Here is an 18316-nt window from a genome sequence, read left to right on the forward strand (position 1 = left end):
TGACTAACTATTTCGGTCGCTAGCAAATAGTCCATCAACCGGATGTGTGCATGTCACACACAGCATCAGGTCCCCGCGCCACCACGTCCACTCTCCCTCCTCTCTATCTCGAGACCTGCTGCTTTGGTTTGGACGGGGGAAATCCTTAACTGAATTGCGTCATAAGTACGTCAATAAAGTCCCATTCACTGACGATCAGGTACCACGGTAGCCGCCATATTCGCATCTATGGCAGGGTAGCGGTGCTTTCGGCGAGCGTGTGATCCAGTCATCAACATCGACTGTTCCCTGCGCCGACCCTCCAAACCTTTCCTCGGAGCGGCCCGCGGTTCCACAGCCTGCATCGGAGCATCGAGGCAGAAAAAAGCCGGACTTCCACAGAGGGTGGTTGGGGGGGAAAGACATGCAACGTGGAGCGGGGGTCTAGGTGGACTACGATGCCTTAGACTTGGAGAGGAATCCTGGTACAAGATGGAGGTAAACAGCGTTAGTAGTGAGGTGAGTTGACAAATGCGTGTTTTGCATGTTAATCTCGCCGCGTTGCTTCTGGTTTCGTGGTGTCCCGTTAAGTTATCTCGAACTGCTCGTCTCGGCAGAGCTTAAATTCGCATCACGACCTGCAGCGCACCGTGATGCATGCTAACGCACTAGCTAATGCTAACAGCTGGTTAGATGTTTGTTTTTATTGCTCTGCCCTGGTTTTTTTCTTATTAGTTTAACACTTACCCGTCCCGTCTTTCACCACGGCTCATCATTCCGCACCGACACTGGTGTTTTTACCCAATGACAGGTGGCCGTCGCGCATCTTTTTCTTGTTATTTACACTTCTCAGGAGGAGTTTACCTCCTAGCTAGCTTAGCGCTTGTAGCATTAGCAGCAGCTAGCTTGATAGCTGACAGCTTGCAGGCTTGAAAACTTGGGAGCCAAGTTGTTATCCAACCTCTACTGCTTAAGTAATAAAAGGTTGCTAAAGTACTTTCGTCTGTGTGTGTAGTAGTTAGGCAGCGCATGAATCCAGCCACTGCAGTTTTTTGGGTTTTTTTGTTTAAAGTTTATCATTAGCTGCGCTAAATCGGTCAGTCGTGTTTACTGCTGAAGGTTGGCTTGTAAGCAGTACTTGTGAATTAGTGATGCTGTTAATAACTTTGAACAAAAACGGTCTGTGCGCAGCTTTATAAGTTATAATTTGACCAAAAAAGTGCACAACGCGTTTAACAATGGACTAACAGCGGCAATAAAGTGACGCTGTGACTGAAAATTGCGCAATATGGAGCTGTACTGTTTATCACCGTTAGTAAAAACCAGTGATACCTTTTTGCAAAGACATCCAGAAACAGTCTTGTGATAGCTGTGGGAAGGATTCAGTTTGCTTTTGCACGGGCTCGGTAATAAGGTTTTCCAATTGCAGCAAAGCCAACTTGACATCCTAAACCTCATTTCTGGGATTCTTTGCAGTCCTTTCACATTTACACACTGAAAAAGTCCGTCTGGCAGACTCCTGTGACTTTCCTAAAGTCAACAGAAAGTTACTGAAACATCCTGGTGTTGTTTGAACTGACCCTTCCATTTTTATTGAGGTTTCTCTTGGTAACTTCTAAAGCTTTTTGTTAATCTTTCATATAATACCTTTATAATAACTTAATCAGCTTCATGGCCCAAATATTACAATGCTTTAAAAAAGTTTTACTGCAGACAAACACTTGAATTTGCTGTTTACTGTAAGCTGCAGCTTTGAAGACTGTGAGATTACAGAAGTAAATATCAGCTGAGCTACCTAAACCAGAGCAGTGGTGATGCTGGCTGTTTAATCAACACTGTATCAGTTCTCACATAAAACACTTCTTTTTTCTCAGGCCAAACCCTTGTATGCCGGTATAAGTGTATGCAAAATGATATTATGTAGGATTGTCAGACATCAGATGGCTGCAAAAGGCTGGCCTGGTTGCGCTGAGTGTAGGCTGCACTCCCGTTACAAGCTGTGATGAGCCACAGCAAAGGTGGGAGTGGAAAAAAATCTATGTGTGAATTATGACACAAGCTCTGCCCTGGCTTCGGCCAAGCTTGGATGTTACCCTTCACAGATGCACAGAGGCGTTTGCTTTCAGCTTTATTCTGCGTTGTTTCGGCCTTTGCGGTGTCTATCTTGTCAGATTTTTTTTCTTTTAAATATGTTTTTCTTGCCAGTGTTGCTCTGCTGCAGCAGCAGTAGCAAGATATTGGAAAGTGGTTTTGCTGGCCTCCGTTGTGTGGATGTACACGAGTGTATGTTGGTGGCTCCACCCACTGAGTGGGTTTGCGTAGTGCTATGACTCATACCCCTCTTCAGAGGCTTGATGGAATTCAACACACACAAACACAGTGGACTGAATACATAATGCAGGCTGCGCTTCAGCCCATAACTGAAATATTCAGTCCTGGATAATGTTCTTGTGGTCAGTCGTTTGATTCGCAGATGCCGAGATATCTGACATTCCTCCTCTGACAATATCATTACAGCGTGCGTGGCTGTTACAGTAAACAAAGAGGGTGGTGGGGGGGGCTTCTTAAATGTGGTCTGCGGTCATTTAAAGTATGCATTTACCAGCATCATCAGCTAGAAGCTCTAAAAGAAACAGGCCCTATTATGTCTTGAATGCTGACTGTAGCTCCAGCAAATATCTGACTCTTGGAGCCTGTCAGACATGTTGTTTTTTGCTCTCACTGGGGATTAAGCTAGAATGCTAATAATGGGGGGGCTTTATAGGGACAGGATAAGGGCTGGACAGCTGGACGGGATAAAAGTATGGACTCCATACTGTTTGACAACACGCAGAGAACTACAGTTGGAAAAGTGACAGTGCCGTATTATTGCATGTGTGACTCATCGAATTCATCTGTTGAATCTTCCATCATACATGTGGGCGTGCAGCTGCTGCTGCAGTCATAGTCCTGCTCAGCTAAAAACAAGGATGAATAAGCTTTGTGAAAGTGCTTACTGCTGTTGACGACAACTCTGATCAGATTTGTTGCTTTGGCTGCAGGTCAATGGGCATCAGATCATGGATGAGCCCATGGAGGAGGGAGAGTCTTTCTCACACTGTGTAAGTAAGGCTGCGCTTTTAAGTCTTCATGTCTGTGTGCATAAAGGGGTGACCTAACCCCACCGCCTCGTGTTTCTGTCTCATTCTGCTAATGTTTGTGTAGGATGATGGGACATATAAGGAGATTCCTATCACCCACCATGTAAAAGAGGGCTGCGAGAAAGCCGATCCGTCTCAGTTTGAACTGCTAAAAGTCCTCGGCCAGGGCTCTTTCGGCAAGGTGAGGGAACTCTGGAGTCAAGTGGTTTGTTCGTGCCGGCGCTTGTATCTGTCTAAAATCCTCTCATTCTCCTTCTGTCAGGTGTTTCTTGTCAGGAAGATTGTGGGTCCAGATGCTGGTCAGTTATATGCAATGAAAGTTCTAAAAAAGGCATCTTTGAAAGGTAATGCCACTGTTGTTTTTGGCCATCTCAGCATAAAACAGCACCAGTATTGTCTGTCCACAGTGCTGGATTTCTTTCTGAATGCCTCCATCTGTCTCCTTTGTCTCCAGTCAGGGACAGAGTTCGCACTAAGATGGAAAGAGACATTTTAGTGGAAGTCAATCATCCCTTCATAGTGAAATTGCACTACGGTAAGACAAACACTTTTTTTTTTTTTTAAACATGCACATAGCATGGCTGTTACACAGTTTTGAAGATTTAGATGCACTCAGCATGGACTAAAACGTCATGGAAACATCAGGATTTCATTTATTTCTTTTTCTGGGACAGAAACTTTTACATCAAGTAAAAATAAGTGAAATATACTGCACGCATTTTAAATCATTTTTTTTTTTAAACACAATGGAATCCAGAATTTTACATAATCAAGCTTTTGGCGTAATTCTGGTAATCATTCATTTGTTTTGGCAGAATTGGTAGAGTTCAATAAAGTTTGTTGTTCTGCCATGGAACTGGCTATAAAGCCGAGTCAACAGATTTCAGTAGTGTTGAGGCTTTAGAGAAGCTTAATATTAGGCAATTTATCTGTTCCCTGATCAGCTTTCCTCTCTTTAAGGGCGTCACTGTCCTGTTGGAAATCTAGTTGTTTTTACGTTTCAAGAGTCTAGCTAATAGCTTGAGGTTGCGCTGAAGTTCTGCAGCCTGTCAGTGTGTGGTGATGTGAAACATGATTGGTGGTAGACTGACACTGATGTTCCAGTAGGGGTGGGGGAAAATGATCAGTGTGTCATAGTATCAGAGTATTTTATGTGGTGATAATGTATCAATAGAGAAACACCAAATATGTGTATTTTATGAAGTGTATAAAATGTTCTGGCTCATCTCATGCACCACCATCCACCACAGCAGTAAAAATGGGAAAAGAACCTCTTTGTAAAAAATCAGTGGCAGTCTGATGATTTTCTTTCATTTTCTCTGACCGACTGCAACTTCTTGTGACTAAATGGTTGCCTCGAGCTTGAGGCTGTCGCACACTCACGAACACTTTTGATCGCAAGGTAATTGCGCAGGCTGGTCGATCAGCGGCAACCCTGCAGAACGGTGGTATTCCTAAAGAACAGGAAGTTTGCTGAGTGCAGTGGTAATAGTTAAATATGTATTTCATCCAAATGTGAATTTCTGTCTATGTAGCAAGCAACAGATTTTCAATGATTGATCACAGTTAAAAAGATTGCTTGCAATAGCCAACTTGACCCCATTCAATTGCAGACTGATGGCAGGCTAACTCCCATCTTATGGCAACATTTATGGCAGGTTTTAGTGACAGTGCTGGTGTGTTTGGCTCATTTTACAGCAAGAAAAACTTGAAGTGAGATAACTTTGTCTTATTGGATTAAACAGGCACTGTTAAAGTTAATCTTTGAGGACATAATTTGCAGTTGGAAACAGTGATAAATTACAATATATGTTGCAATACTCTCCACATTGCAAAATGTTAGAAATGGCAGTAATATTGTATTCATGGGGTGTTTGCTCATTCCCACTTCTGCCTTCTAGCCGCTTCTACTTCAATGCAGACCTGTGCTTTGGTGATTTCTGGATAATTTCTCCGACTTCCTGTCAGCTGAGCCGAATGTTGTTGTCGTTTTTAACGTGTAAAGGTTGGACAATTTTAGAAAAACCGGTCAGGATATTTTCCACAGTTGTCCTTTCTCCTTAGCACAAAGAATAAAAGGTTCTACTTCAGGTGCTTTTAACACAACTGGAACTACTCAGTGTTGTTTATACGAGGGTGCTGCCTTGATGGAGCACGCTGAAAGCGGTAAACATGACGCCCACTCACTAGGTGAACGCACCTGACGGATAGCTGTGCTGCTCACACATCTGCATAATTCGACATCGCAGACTTTATAGTAGGGAGCTATCAGGTTAAAGACCGGCTAATGTTCAGTCTGACTGCATTTGCGTTCCCCCGTGCACGTCTGTTGGGCGATGTCTGGAAGAGTTCAGGGCTGTAGTGTACGCATCAAAGCTTTTTGAGTCCTTTTCAGACTCTGACAATGTGGCTGCACTTCATTTAAACTGATTATCTTAGACTATAAAAGTCTTTAGAAATGGCTTCAAGAGATGTCCCTGACTTGTGCAAAATCTGTCATCATCTTCCTCAGACGTGCTCTGAGCTCCTTGGACTTGCTGGTGAGTCTAGTCATGATCACCAGCATTTGCTGAATTAATATGCGAATGTAAAGTTTTGACCCTCTATGTGGAATCAGAACCATGTGTTCATTTCACGTTTTTTTGCTTTCTGCTCCAGAAAAAAACAGTTTGCAGAACTGATTGAAATCAGATGTTGCTGTAACGTTTCATGTGCATGTAACTGTATGATCATACAGAATGTATTCAGGGTGGGTTTAACATGGCATAAGCTGCTTATCCGCATCGTGTTTCAGTCAGAAATGCCTTTAAACTCATTTAACAAAATATTTTTGAATGCTTTAGTTATTTAACAGGATTTGACATTTCATCTCGACATCTCTGTTAAATCACAATACTGTTGGCTTGTGGATAAATTGTCAGTTTCCTGTCTCCGCAGCCTTTCAGACAGAAGGGAAACTGTATTTAATACTGGACTTTCTCAGGGGAGGGGATGTATTCACTCGCTTATCCAAAGAGGTAAGCTGGCATTCTGTTGTCTTACATGTTGTTATGCCTTCAAGCTTATTTTTGTCTTTATTCTGTTTATTTTGTACTTTGGTTAAAAAAAAAATTCTAAGATGTTTTTAAAAATAAAAATCCTATTAGTGCCCATGTTTGTGAGACTCAGAGCTACAGATGCCAAAATGTTAATTTATAAACCCTAAGGAAATGTAAATATGACGGCAACTAATGGAACAGGTGCAATTTTAGTATGCGAGAGTATTTTATTTATTTTAAAAGCGCATAAATGTGCCAAGTCATTTGTCTCTGATATCTTCTGTTTGTTTTTTATTCAAATTTCGACTTGAATTCCTCATGAAAAGGCAAGTGCTTTTTCTTGGAATCTTTATTCCCCCTTTTTCATCATCAGCTGCTTGTCAGTCAGATTCCCGGCTCAGCTCTTCTCAGATGCTTTCAGGGCACTCAAACAATGTGTGATTGTTCTCTAGATAGACCTATTGTTGAAAGCATGTCTCAGAACCAAAGCGATAGCTGCCAGCGGCGTCAGATCAACAGCTTGCCGAATCCTGAAACGTATTTGAAATGTTGATGTTGTTGTGACAATAACGATAATACTCTTTTTCTCTGTTTTGGTAACTGAAGCTTAATATTCAAGGTTTTTTTTTGTTTCCTTTGCTGCTGCTGAATTTCTCTTCAGAGTTCAAAGAGTAAATTTGTCCAGTTCTTATCAGGTTATGTTTACAGAGGAAGATGTGAAATTCTACCTTGCAGAGCTGGCCCTGGCCCTCGACCATCTGCACAACCTGGGCATAGTTTACAGAGATCTCAAGCCAGAGAAGTAAGAATCACAGACCTCATCTTCCCCTTTCAGCCTCTCGTAGCATAGCCCCGCGCAATGGCACAGAACGGAGTACAGAAGGGAACTGCAAAAGCCGATTGCTTTTGGTTTCATTACAAACATTTTCACGTACAAAACCACTTTGATCTTTCACCTATATTGCTGCAAACTATATTTTGTGTGTGTGTGTGTGTATATTGTATATTGCTAGTTTTTAGCAGCTAATACAATTAACATATAGTCTGAATTAAAACAAAAAAGAAGTCTATTGTTTTGACAGCTGTAAAAAGAATAGATTACACAATAAATAGACCTATTGATTACACAGCCATGTAAAATAAAATGTGACTAATTAATATATACGTATGCATCAATTCAAATAGTTAAAAAAAAGAAACATCTCAGCTCAGTTTGAGTCTGCGTTGGTTTCCCCACTGTGTGCGGCCCTCACACACGGAGTGGAGCAGATGAGAAATGGGCAGAGCAAAGCTGACAACATGCCAGGTCACTGTAAATGCAAGGCAGTGTTTGACGCTTGTTGGGAGGCTAACATAACAGTTGAAATGGAGAAAGAAGCTGTCTGAGGCTCTGTTATTGTCGGCTCACTCAGCCAAAACGAGTCGCAAATAAGTCAGAAACTGCTGAGCTACTGCGAAACAAACAACTTATTGGTGAGAGAGGCTGAGATACCTCCAGACAGCACCTTTCTTTGCTGTCATGCACTTTAAAAAAAGAAAAACCATAATTATTAGTATTGGATCGCGGTTCATTACAAATCCAAAATTGCTCCATCTCTAATATGACTTCATTTCTGTAAATGAAAATGTTTTTTTTTCTTTCTTAAAGCTTGACTCGTTAAAACATCTAATAAATCTCTCCACATCACAAGGCGATGCGTAGAAAATGATAGGATTTGATAAAACATTCATTTTTCAAGAAAATCAGTTGAAGGGCTATTTTTGTTTTCTAACTTACCTGCTGTATGAAAAGTAATTTTGGTTTAGTTTTTCTGGCTTTTGCTCCGTTTTTCATAAAATGTCTCCAAACTCAAAATTCTGCAGCGTACGGATTGAACTGACGTTTTATACAAACCTCTCAGAACTCACTCGCTTTAGTCGTGCTTTATGCAGAAATCACAAAACATGAGATGCTTTGATGCTCACCTCTGTGTGAAATCTCTTCTTGTCTTTCAGCATCTTACTTGATGAAGCTGGACACATAAAGTTAACAGGTATGAGCTACCTTCGGACTTTTTTTGACTATGAAGAATCAGGAAAGAGTCTAATGTAGTTAACCTGTTAAATATGACCATGCTTAAAGTGATAGATGTGCCACTACTGTTGAGTATTGAGTCCTACTAGTTTTGTTGTTTGTCAGATATCTTACTCGTGTGCTCCTCACACACGGCGGAGGTTTCACTGACAGAGATGCCCGATGTCGCTGTCAGAAATCAAACTAACAGTCGGAAATGTCCTCCTGCTTTCTCTCTTTGATGATGATGATGGTGTAGCCACATTTCAGTTTAAAAGCACGCTGCATGAAACGATAGCGGGACGACTTCTGCTTATTATGAATTTCATAATAATGATATTGATTAGATGCATCAACAAAGCATTAAAAATTTTAAGATCAGTTTTTGATGCAAAGGTAAAATTATGCCTTAAACAAAAGCAAATCTGTGATCACTGAAATGGGTTAACTGTTTCTATTTATTTCCTGTTTGTTGTGGTTGCTGTTGCTGTTTTCTAACTGTTTGATTTATATTTGTGTTGCTATACTGCATCTTAAAAACCTAACCAGGAAAAGATCTGCAAGTTAGCTTGGTTAGAAGTCGTACGTGTATTGCATTGGTTATGTTTTTATTTAAATGCAGCAATGTTAATATGCATGGTCTCTGTTTTGTATAAATAAGTAAAATCCAAATGCAAACATTTGCAGTAAATCTGTAACTTCTTACCTAAAACTTTACTATGTTACACAGACTTTGGTTTGAGTAAAGAGTCGGTAGATGCTGATAAGAAGGCATATTCCTTCTGTGGTACGGTGGAGTATATGGCCCCTGAGGTGGTCAACAGGAGAGGACACACGCAGAGTGCAGACTGGTGGTCTCTGGGAGTACTTATGGTACGCAACCTCACACAAACTTGATTTAAATAGGAAGAAAAGACATGGGACATATGTATTCATAGGAATTTTATACATTAAAGTAAAAGGAAAAAACCTGACCTATGGTGTGTTTGCAGTTTGAAATGCTCACAGGGACGTTACCATTCCAAGGGAAAGACCGCAATGAGACTATGAACATGATTCTCAAGTGAGTCATTATGCATGACATCATTAAGGCATGTCAGACAAGTTTTGATATGTAGATGATAACAGTGGACCCCCCCCCCCCCCCCATGTTCATCTGTCACTCTGTTGTCTCTCTCCCTGCAGAGCTAAGTTGGGAATGCCCCAGTTCCTTAGTTTGGAAGCCCAGAGTTTGCTGAGAATGCTGTTTAAACGTAACCCCGCTAACAGGCTAGGTAAGGAAACGTGATCGTCAAGTCACGCTGTTCACTAAGCCTGAGGTTGGTTAACATTTTGGCATCCGCTTCTACCTCGAAATCGGCCAAGAGGTTAATAATGTGCGGATGAGTCGATGAAAAGCAATAACGCTGGGTTAACTGAACCAGAGCCATCTGTGTCTTTAGGGGCCGGGCCCGACGGCGTGGAAGAGATCAAACGCCATGCATTCTTTTCCACCATCGACTGGAATGTGAGTGCACACACCAACACGCACTTCTCACACTCTTTTTCTTTTTTCCTCCTCTCTCCCACACACCCACACGCATAAACACACACACAACTCCCCAGCTTCTGCTGAGGATTCACACCTAACAAATGTTTGGCGTGGTGACTACTGGCCATCAGTCTTGGCCACGGGATCTGTGTTTGTGTGTGTGTGCGCGTATGTGTGTGTGTGCATGAGTCTGGGCAGAGGTCCAATTCTCACTGTGTGTGCACTAATAGCCCTGCATGAGCGTTTAAGAGCCGGCAGGATGCTATTGGCCGGACCGAGCGGTGGTGGGATTTCAGGGGGTTAATCTGGGAGGGGTCTTGGCCTCTCCTGCACATATGTTCACACGCTGCAGACGGCCTGTGATAGTTTGATTCCTCACACGTTTACGTGTCTCCTGCTTTTTTGTACCTGCAGAAACTGTACAGGAGAGAGCTCCAGCCCCCGTTCAAGCCCGCAGCAGGTAAACCAGATGACACGTTCTGCTTTGACCCAGAGTTCACCGCTAAAACGCCGAAAGGTACACCTACACACACACACACACGCACAAGCACGCACGCACGTTCTGCTCACATGTTTTTAAGCTTACAAGCAACAGCTAGTCCTGCAGCCATGGAAACAGCAACTGCAAAATGTTAGTGGGTGTTTATATGTTAGTCTGTTTATATTCTGAATTATCTTGGTTTATTTAGACTCCCCAGGTATCCCGCCCAGTGCTAATGCACACCAGCTCTTCAAAGGCTTCAGTTTTGTTGCGCCGACCCCCATGGATGAGAACAAGAGCTCCCCGCTGCTCAGCATCCTCCCCATAGTTCAGGTGAAGATGCGTTATCTTAACCTTGTATTCGCTCACTCTTTACACGTGGTACTTAAAGTATTGTCTTGCATGCACGAAGCTCACACAGACTTTTTTTTTTCTCTCTTTTCATGAAGCAGCGTTCATGAGAAACTATTGTAATTGCTAGAAATTCAGCAGTTTCTCCTCCTGTTTTGGAGCCATGCATAAATTTCATGATGCAGTTGCAGCTCTGTACAGAACACAGTAAGACAGATCGGTCACTGAAACATTGTAACTAATAACTGAGTGCTGCTGACACGGTTTCTTTCTGTTGTCTGCTGATTGTAATTGCAGTGGAATAGTTTGGATTTGTGTCAGAGGTCTAGGATCCAAATTGAATGATCTTGTAATGGCTGTTCTGCTGCTGACCGACACAAACAAACAGGCACATTACAAAGTTGATGGCAGGTTTGCTGCAGAGCACCTGTGTAAATGTGCAGCAATAGTTTCTCTCTGGACAGTTTGGCGCAGATGTCCACCTGAACTTTAGGTTGACCTGCTAAACATTTGGTGGTTAAAGGTCAAACTATTAGATAAAATGATGAAGTACTCAATCTTTTTATTTTTTTCTCCAAAGGTCAACTTCACTGACATTATGTTCTTTGTTGTGGGACTCAAATTACCAGGATGCTCTAACATTTGATACACGTTGTTGACTTGCATAGACAAGCTCAAGTGTTACTTGCATCCTTCAGCGTCGCTCGTGAAGGACACGAGGTGATGCTGTGCTGGAACTTTTTTTTTTTTAATGTCACAGGACGCCGTATAAATGTTAATGATTCCTGCCCTTTCCAGCTGCACGGAGGCTCAGCCAAGTTCTCCGACATGTACGAGCTGCAGGAGGACATCGGGGTCGGCTCCTACTCTATTTGTAAACGCTGTGTACACCGAGTCTCTGCCATGGACTATGCTGTGAAGGTAACCCGGCTGTTTCCTTGTGACCTCTGAACATGTTAAAGAATCTATACCAGAGGACAGAAGTCTGTTGTTTTTTTTTTTTTTTGTTTGTTTTTTTTAGATGGCCTGTTTTCTCATGGCTGCATCTCGATCACGTTGGGAAATTTCATTATGTTTATGTAAATTACATTTACATTACAGCACAAATGTGCACTCGGAGTCAGACGTGAGCTCTTTGGGTTCTTTCAAAATCACTGCATCTTCACTGCCAGTCCTCAAGAACTGACACTGATTATAGCAAAATTTCATAAAAATGTCTAAAAGTAGAAGTTCTTTAAAAACACACGTGAATGTCAGACGCTTGAATTGGTAACACAAATCTGTGGAGCCTGCTTTATTCCTCCAAAGCCTTTCCTGTGTGCGTTCTCATGCCTGGACAGGCATGGATGTAAACTGCAGCTTCTTTAGTTTGCAGTGTCGTGCAGCTGCAGGTTAATAGACAGCTAAGTGGCACGACTGGTTTGTTTTATTCCACATGCTTTGCACCTCTCGGTAGGGCCAATGAAAGTACAGTTGATGTGTGTAGAGTAAGAGTTTGTGGACCTCAGCGTCTTTAACTATCGATACATTTAAAACAGAGCGACTCAAATGGAATTTGGTTATTCATAGAACACCAGCAGATGGCAGCACAGCTTCAGAGTTTGCTTTTAGTGTCTCAAGTCTCTGATAGAAGTTAGAGTTATTGATCACTAATACTGTGTTTTTGTTTCACTCAGATTATAGACAAAAGTAAGAGGGACCCCTCCGAAGAGATCGAAATCCTGATGCGATATGGACAGCACCCCAACATCATCACTCTGAAAGACGTCAGTGACATTTATGTGTGAGCTTTCCGACACAGTCGGGTTTTGGCGGGTATATTCTGACGGGTTGTGTTGTCTCTGTGTCAGGTGTATGACGAGGGCAGGTATGTATACCTGGTGACGGAGCTGATGAAGGGAGGGGAGCTGCTGGATCGAATCCTCAGGCAGAAGTTTTTCTCCGAGAGAGAAGCAAGTGCTGTTCTTTACACCATTACAAAGACTGTTGACTACCTCCACTGCCAAGGGGTGAGGAAACACTTACACGCGCGTGCACAGCGGAGTTAATTTGGACACGTTTTCTGAATATCTTCTCCTTCTCCTCAGGTAGTACACCGAGACCTGAAGCCCAGCAACATCCTGTACATGGACGACTCGGGGAATCCCGACTCCATCAGGATCTGTGATTTTGGATTCGCTAAGCAGCTCCGGGGAGGCAACGGCCTCCTTCTAACCCCCTGTTACACCGCCAACTTTGTGGCACCAGAGGTGAGCAGGAAGCAAGGCAAAAAGAGAATCCATGATTTGCTTTGTTTATGAGTCTGATGGCTTGTGTTGTTCTTTGTTTTCGTAGGTACTAATGCGACAAGGTTATGATGCAGCCTGTGATATATGGAGCCTTGGAGTCTTGCTGTATACCATGTTAGCAGGGTAAGACTGCACACAGGAGAACTCTCAGGAGTCGTTTGGATGATTAATAGCAAACTGCATGTGATATGATTATGCATTTCATAATCTGCGCTTTGTTTTCATCGCTGTCAGGTACACACCGTTCGCTAATGGGCCAAACGACACACCGGAAGAGATTCTTCTCCGGATAGGATCTGGGAAGTTCTCTTTGACGGGTGGCAACTGGGATACTGTGTCAGACAGCTCGAAGGTACACGCACTGACACATTGTTCTAAATCCTTTTGTTCAGGCTTCCCTTTAAGCAGCTGTGATGTTTCCTTTTGTAAACCTAGCGCTGTAAAGTTTAATGAAGATGACCCGCTTTTCCCATGTACTTAGAAGTTTGATACAAATTATGCCGTTGACTTAAAATTGGCAAGAATGAAACCTTTATACTTGTATGAATTCTTAGTGGCTTTTTAAAATGTACCCTTTAACCTTTAGAAATCTGTATTTGTGTATTCCAGGACTTGCTGTCCCATATGCTCCATGTGGACCCTCACCAGCGATACACAGCAGAGCAGGTTCTAAAGCATTCCTGGATCACGTGCAGAGATACTCTACCGCACTTCCAGCTCACACGCCATGATGCACCGCACCTCGTCAAGGTGAGTAGATCCAACCGTATCCCGCTAACGTCCCGACAACGATATATATCACAAAAATTGTACATTTTCTGTAAATTCGGTGAATCTCGGGCATGTTGACTTGGTTAAAGTGTTTTCAGCTGGGCGTCGTGTACCTGGAGTCGAGTGTTACATAAGTTGAAACGGCCGCAGTTTTCGAGTATTTATGACACGGCGTGCTGCGGGGAAACGCCTGTTCTAAGGTTTATTTTTTAGCACCTGACGGCTCTTTTTAGCTTCTCATCCGTAAACACTCTGCATAGTATTTCACGTGATTCAGTTTATTTTGAAAAATCTCAACAGGATCTTCAGCTTTATTGTGAAAGGTTTACGTGGAAAATAAACAAGCGGACGGCGGAGCCACGCAATGGTTTTACTGTCGTTGTTGCTAATGACAACGCATAAAAAACCAGTCGCTTGTCTGTCCGTAGTGTGGTTATATTAAATATAAGAGAAAGAACAGAGAACTTTAAGAAATTAACATCTCAGCATGTGTGCTGGACTTAAGACCTGTAAGATTTTTCTCATTTGCGTCAGAAGATTTGTGCCCTGTGTGTACAGATGGACCGTGACAACGTTGTATTTAGAAACAAGTTGTTTTTTTATTTATGGGGTGATGTGCGGTGGAAATGAGCAGATTTGTGAGCAGATGAGGAGGCTGAGGAAGAGTAAACGGTTTAGTGGAGGCTATTTGTGGAGCCACTGCTGGTACTTGTGTACGGAGGCGCGTGTGGGTGCAAAGTTGGAGCTAAAAGTGTTCGGATCGTGATGTCGGTGGCTTCAGTGAAACAGATTTCCTCCAAAACTTCAGGATTTTAAGGACTGCTTTTGTCCACTGCTGCCAAATGAAAGGGTCAGTTTGGGGACGTAATTCTTCAGCAGATGCTTTAAAACAAACCACAGACTGAGCAGATCCTGTATACTGCAGAAGGTTGTTTCAAAGTTAAGGTGTCACAATTTGAAAAGCATAGTAATGGCTGGATTTAAGACTGGAGCCAGAAATGGGTCTAAGGCAAATGAGTGGAGAGGTCAATCATTTCAGCCCTCTCTCTGCTGGAATACGGACGCCCTAATGTGGCTGGACACACGGGGGCCAGGTCAGGTTGCCTGGGTATCATCTGTGCTAAGCACTCGACCCAGCCGAGTTGACCTCTCTTAATCTCAGAGAGCAGCAGCTGTATAAAAGGCCAGAGTCATGCACAGGATTTTGTTCTGACTTTTTACACTTCCTGATCCAGTGATAATGTCACCATTAAAGGAAGGACCAGATTAACAGCAGGTTTCAGTCCTAAAAATCCAAGAATTCTTTGTTAATCCTTATGTCTCCAGACTACTCGGTTAACATTAGGTAGCCTGGGCTGCACCATAACCTCTGCTGGTCATGTCAGAATTCTGCCTAATGTCTACTTTCAAGAATTAACTGTATCCACACAGAAAAGCTCAATAAACTGTCAATTGCAGAAACATTAGATGCCTATTCAAGGACTCTTAGACTGTGTGGCAGAGTAGCTGCTTGTCATGTTTTTATTTTTCTTACTCGGGGAAAAAAAAGGGGAAACAATTCGATGTAGATCACAGAGGATTACTAAAAGAGGAGGAAGTTACGCAAAGACATTTTCAAATCACCTTTCAGCCTTGGTTGTCAGTATATTGGCCCCTACCTGTCACTCAAATGTATCATATCCGTTATAACAGCGGTCCCCGACCTTTTTTGCGCCTCGGACCAGTTTAATGTCAGACAATATTTTCACGGACCGGCCTTTAAGGTGTCTCGGATAAATACAACAAAATAAAATGATACGACCAAGATGAAAACTGTGGTATTTTGTAAATATAATAATAAACACGAATTCACTGTGTAATTGTGCAACTTTATTAGCAGCGTCCTCCTGAAATGCGCCAACAACTTGAGAGTAACGTCCTCCTCTCCGCCCCTTAATGCTCTGGTCGCTATGGTAACGCGTAAATATTTCTTTCAAAATAAGACGCACAACTACAACATGGGCCAAAAAAGGTTTTCAAAAACCTTGAAAACCACAAATGTTACACTCGAGCCTCAACTCTCGCGGCCCGGTACCAAACGACTCACGGACCGGTGAGCCATTAAACAAAAAAATAGTTTAGATATTTTTATTTTTACTGTAAAGTTAGATTTTCAAACTTTTTGGGAGTCTTAAACAGCCATTTGAGGAACTGCAGTTGGTTGGACAAAACATGTGACCATCTTATTTACCAAATCTGGGAAAATGTGATCGACACAGATGGGAAAATATGACAATTTATATGCAAAACATTCACTGGTTACTAAAACACTAACTTTAACAATATTTCGTCAGCTTCTGTTACATTATTGAAACTACTTATCCTTTTCCCAGCCTGTAAGCAACCATTTCATTATATAGTTATACAGTAGCAGTGGTGGTGAGGCCAGCTGAAACATTAAAGCCACGTGTCTTTGTTTCATCAGGGAGCGATGGCTGCCACCTATTCAGCTCTGAGCCAGAAGACGAGTCAGCCGGTGTTGGAGCCTGTGGCGGCATCCAGTTTAGCCCAGAGACGCAGCATGAAGAAACTCACCTCGACGGACATGTAGACCCACGTTTCTCACCCACCAGTTTTGATCTCACTCTGTCAGACTCATACGCAAACAAGAAAAAGCAAAAAGTACGCGCACACCCACAGCCCCAAGTCTTGGCCAGTCAGAACTACTGTCTCCCAGGTTTTCTTTCTTTTTTTAAAAAAAAATCTATTTATTTGAAACACCCGAACATCTGCAATCTCACACACACACACACACACACACACACACACACTGGACGAGGTTGCGTTGCAGAAGTCAGCCGAAGACGAACAGAGGAACCTCGTATCTGTTACTGCTGGGGAGACAGACTTGTATTTATTTCCACAGCTTCTCATATGCACTTACCCTCCTCGCCTTTCATTCTTTCTTCCTTTTTATGTGAGGAAGAAACGCACCAGCTGATGTTTTCCTTCACTGTGATTGGCTGATTAAAAAGCTGCTTTGGTTAAACTGTGCTCCCCCCCACACACTGCTCTTCATCTTCGCTCTGCCATCCTCCTCTCCCCTCATTTGCTTTTGCGTTGCATTTGTTTTTCAACGTGAAGTAATGATTTATGTGTGAGAGTGCTGGCAAGTTGGTATTGACTGAGGTGCTTTGCAAGACTGTTTCCTTTCTGAGACTAAAAAAAATAAATTATAAATGTATTAAAAAAAATCAGATACTGCTTGAAGCGGGTTTAAAGGTTCTTCAGAAACAAAATCACTTCCCAGCACTTTTGGTAACATAAACGCATGTGTGGACAGATCCTGTATTGCTTTTCCCTTGAAACTCAGTCGGACTCGTGTTACTTTGTGTATCAAAAGAGGTAAATATGCTGCAGACGGACAAAAGATACTGTCTCGATACTGAAGGTGAAACTATGTGGTAACAAGAAATCGTTTGCAAAAATGATATAACTATATAGAACATAATGAAGATGAAGAGCATGTGGGGGGAGCTGTCGGGATTTCTCTGGGGGGGATGGGACGCACCCTGTCGAACCAGAGAGGCTGAATTTAAAAGAATAAATAAATGAATAACAAAAAAACATTTCCATGGAAATCTCTTCAAAAGACATTGTGGAAATTGTATGATACTGTATTTATTTCATTTGATTTTTAAGATTCTATTTTTCTTTCAAGTTCTGTATATATTGACATTAAAGATCATTATTGACATGCATCCACTGTGGTCTGCGCTGCTTTGTTACATAGCGCTGAGGCAGATTTAACAAATGAGTGTGACACAGCCAGCGTTCACGTGAAGAGGTAACTTCAGTTTTAGTGACCCAGGGTGTGATCTTTCTGATTTACTTGGGTAGAATACCTGAAGAGGAGAAACACAACGGGTACTGTTGAACCCACTTTTGTACTACCTAATAATTCTTTGTAGCACAGATTCAACACAGTGCTGGAAACACTCCTGATATTTTGGTCAATGTTGATATGATGCAATCACACAGCTGCACATCCATGATGTGAATCTCCCGTTCCGCCACATCCCAAAGGTGCTCTACTATATTGAACTGGTGACTGTGGAGGACATTTGAGTACACTGATCTCATGTTTGAGATGATCTAAACTATGACATGGTGTAGCAGTCTGCAGGAAAAACAGTCATCGGATGATGAGTACATTGTGGTCATTAAATGACGGTCAGCGGCAATAGTCAGATAGCTGTGGGGTTTAAATTCTCACCTACCATACAAATGTTGCAGCGGAAATCGACTCATCAGGCAGATGATGTTGTTTTCAATCTTCTATTGTCTAGTTTTGGTGAACCCTAGTAAATTGTAGGCAGTTTTCTATTCTTAGCTGACAGAAACGGCACCCATCATGGTCTTCTGCTACTTTAGCCTAGCTGCTTCTAGGTTAGATGTTCAGAGATGCTCTTCTGCACATCTTGGTTGTATCAACTGGTTGTTTGAATTGCTGTTACCTTCCTATCAGCTCAACGCAGTCTGTTTTATCTTCTATCACCTGGTTGTGTGGGAAAATCTCAGCAGATGAGCAGTTTTTGAAACACGCAGGCCAGCCTGAGCCTGCACCAGCAATCATGCCACAATCAAAGTCACTCAATCACCTTCCCCACTGATGTTGAATTTGAACTTCAGCACGTGGTCTTGA

General features: G+C 42.4%; 1 protein-coding gene across 1 annotated transcript; it reads left to right on the plus strand.

Annotated features, from left to right (window-relative positions):
* Nucleotides 1–240: 240 nt before the first annotated feature.
* rps6kal (ribosomal protein S6 kinase a, like) lies at nucleotides 241–17372 on the plus strand. The gene is made up of 22 exons (XM_063499121.1): nucleotides 241–498; nucleotides 3021–3080; nucleotides 3184–3300; nucleotides 3382–3463; nucleotides 3574–3654; nucleotides 6057–6136; nucleotides 6853–6959; nucleotides 8153–8190; nucleotides 8941–9083; nucleotides 9203–9273; nucleotides 9396–9484; nucleotides 9653–9717; nucleotides 10156–10258; nucleotides 10431–10555; nucleotides 11372–11494; nucleotides 12250–12339; nucleotides 12424–12582; nucleotides 12661–12822; nucleotides 12908–12984; nucleotides 13096–13213; nucleotides 13471–13611; nucleotides 16097–17372. Exons 1-22 carry the CDS (start codon nucleotides 472–474, stop codon nucleotides 16220–16222), a joined length of 2184 nt encoding a protein of 727 aa, XP_063355191.1. The 5' UTR covers nucleotides 241–471; the 3' UTR covers nucleotides 16223–17372.
* Nucleotides 17373–18316: the final 944 nt, after the last annotated feature.

Source organism: Pelmatolapia mariae, linkage group LG2 (genome assembly GCF_036321145.2).
Source record: "Pelmatolapia mariae isolate MD_Pm_ZW linkage group LG2, Pm_UMD_F_2, whole genome shotgun sequence".
Classification (NCBI taxonomy): domain Eukaryota; kingdom Metazoa; phylum Chordata; class Actinopteri; order Cichliformes; family Cichlidae; genus Pelmatolapia; species Pelmatolapia mariae.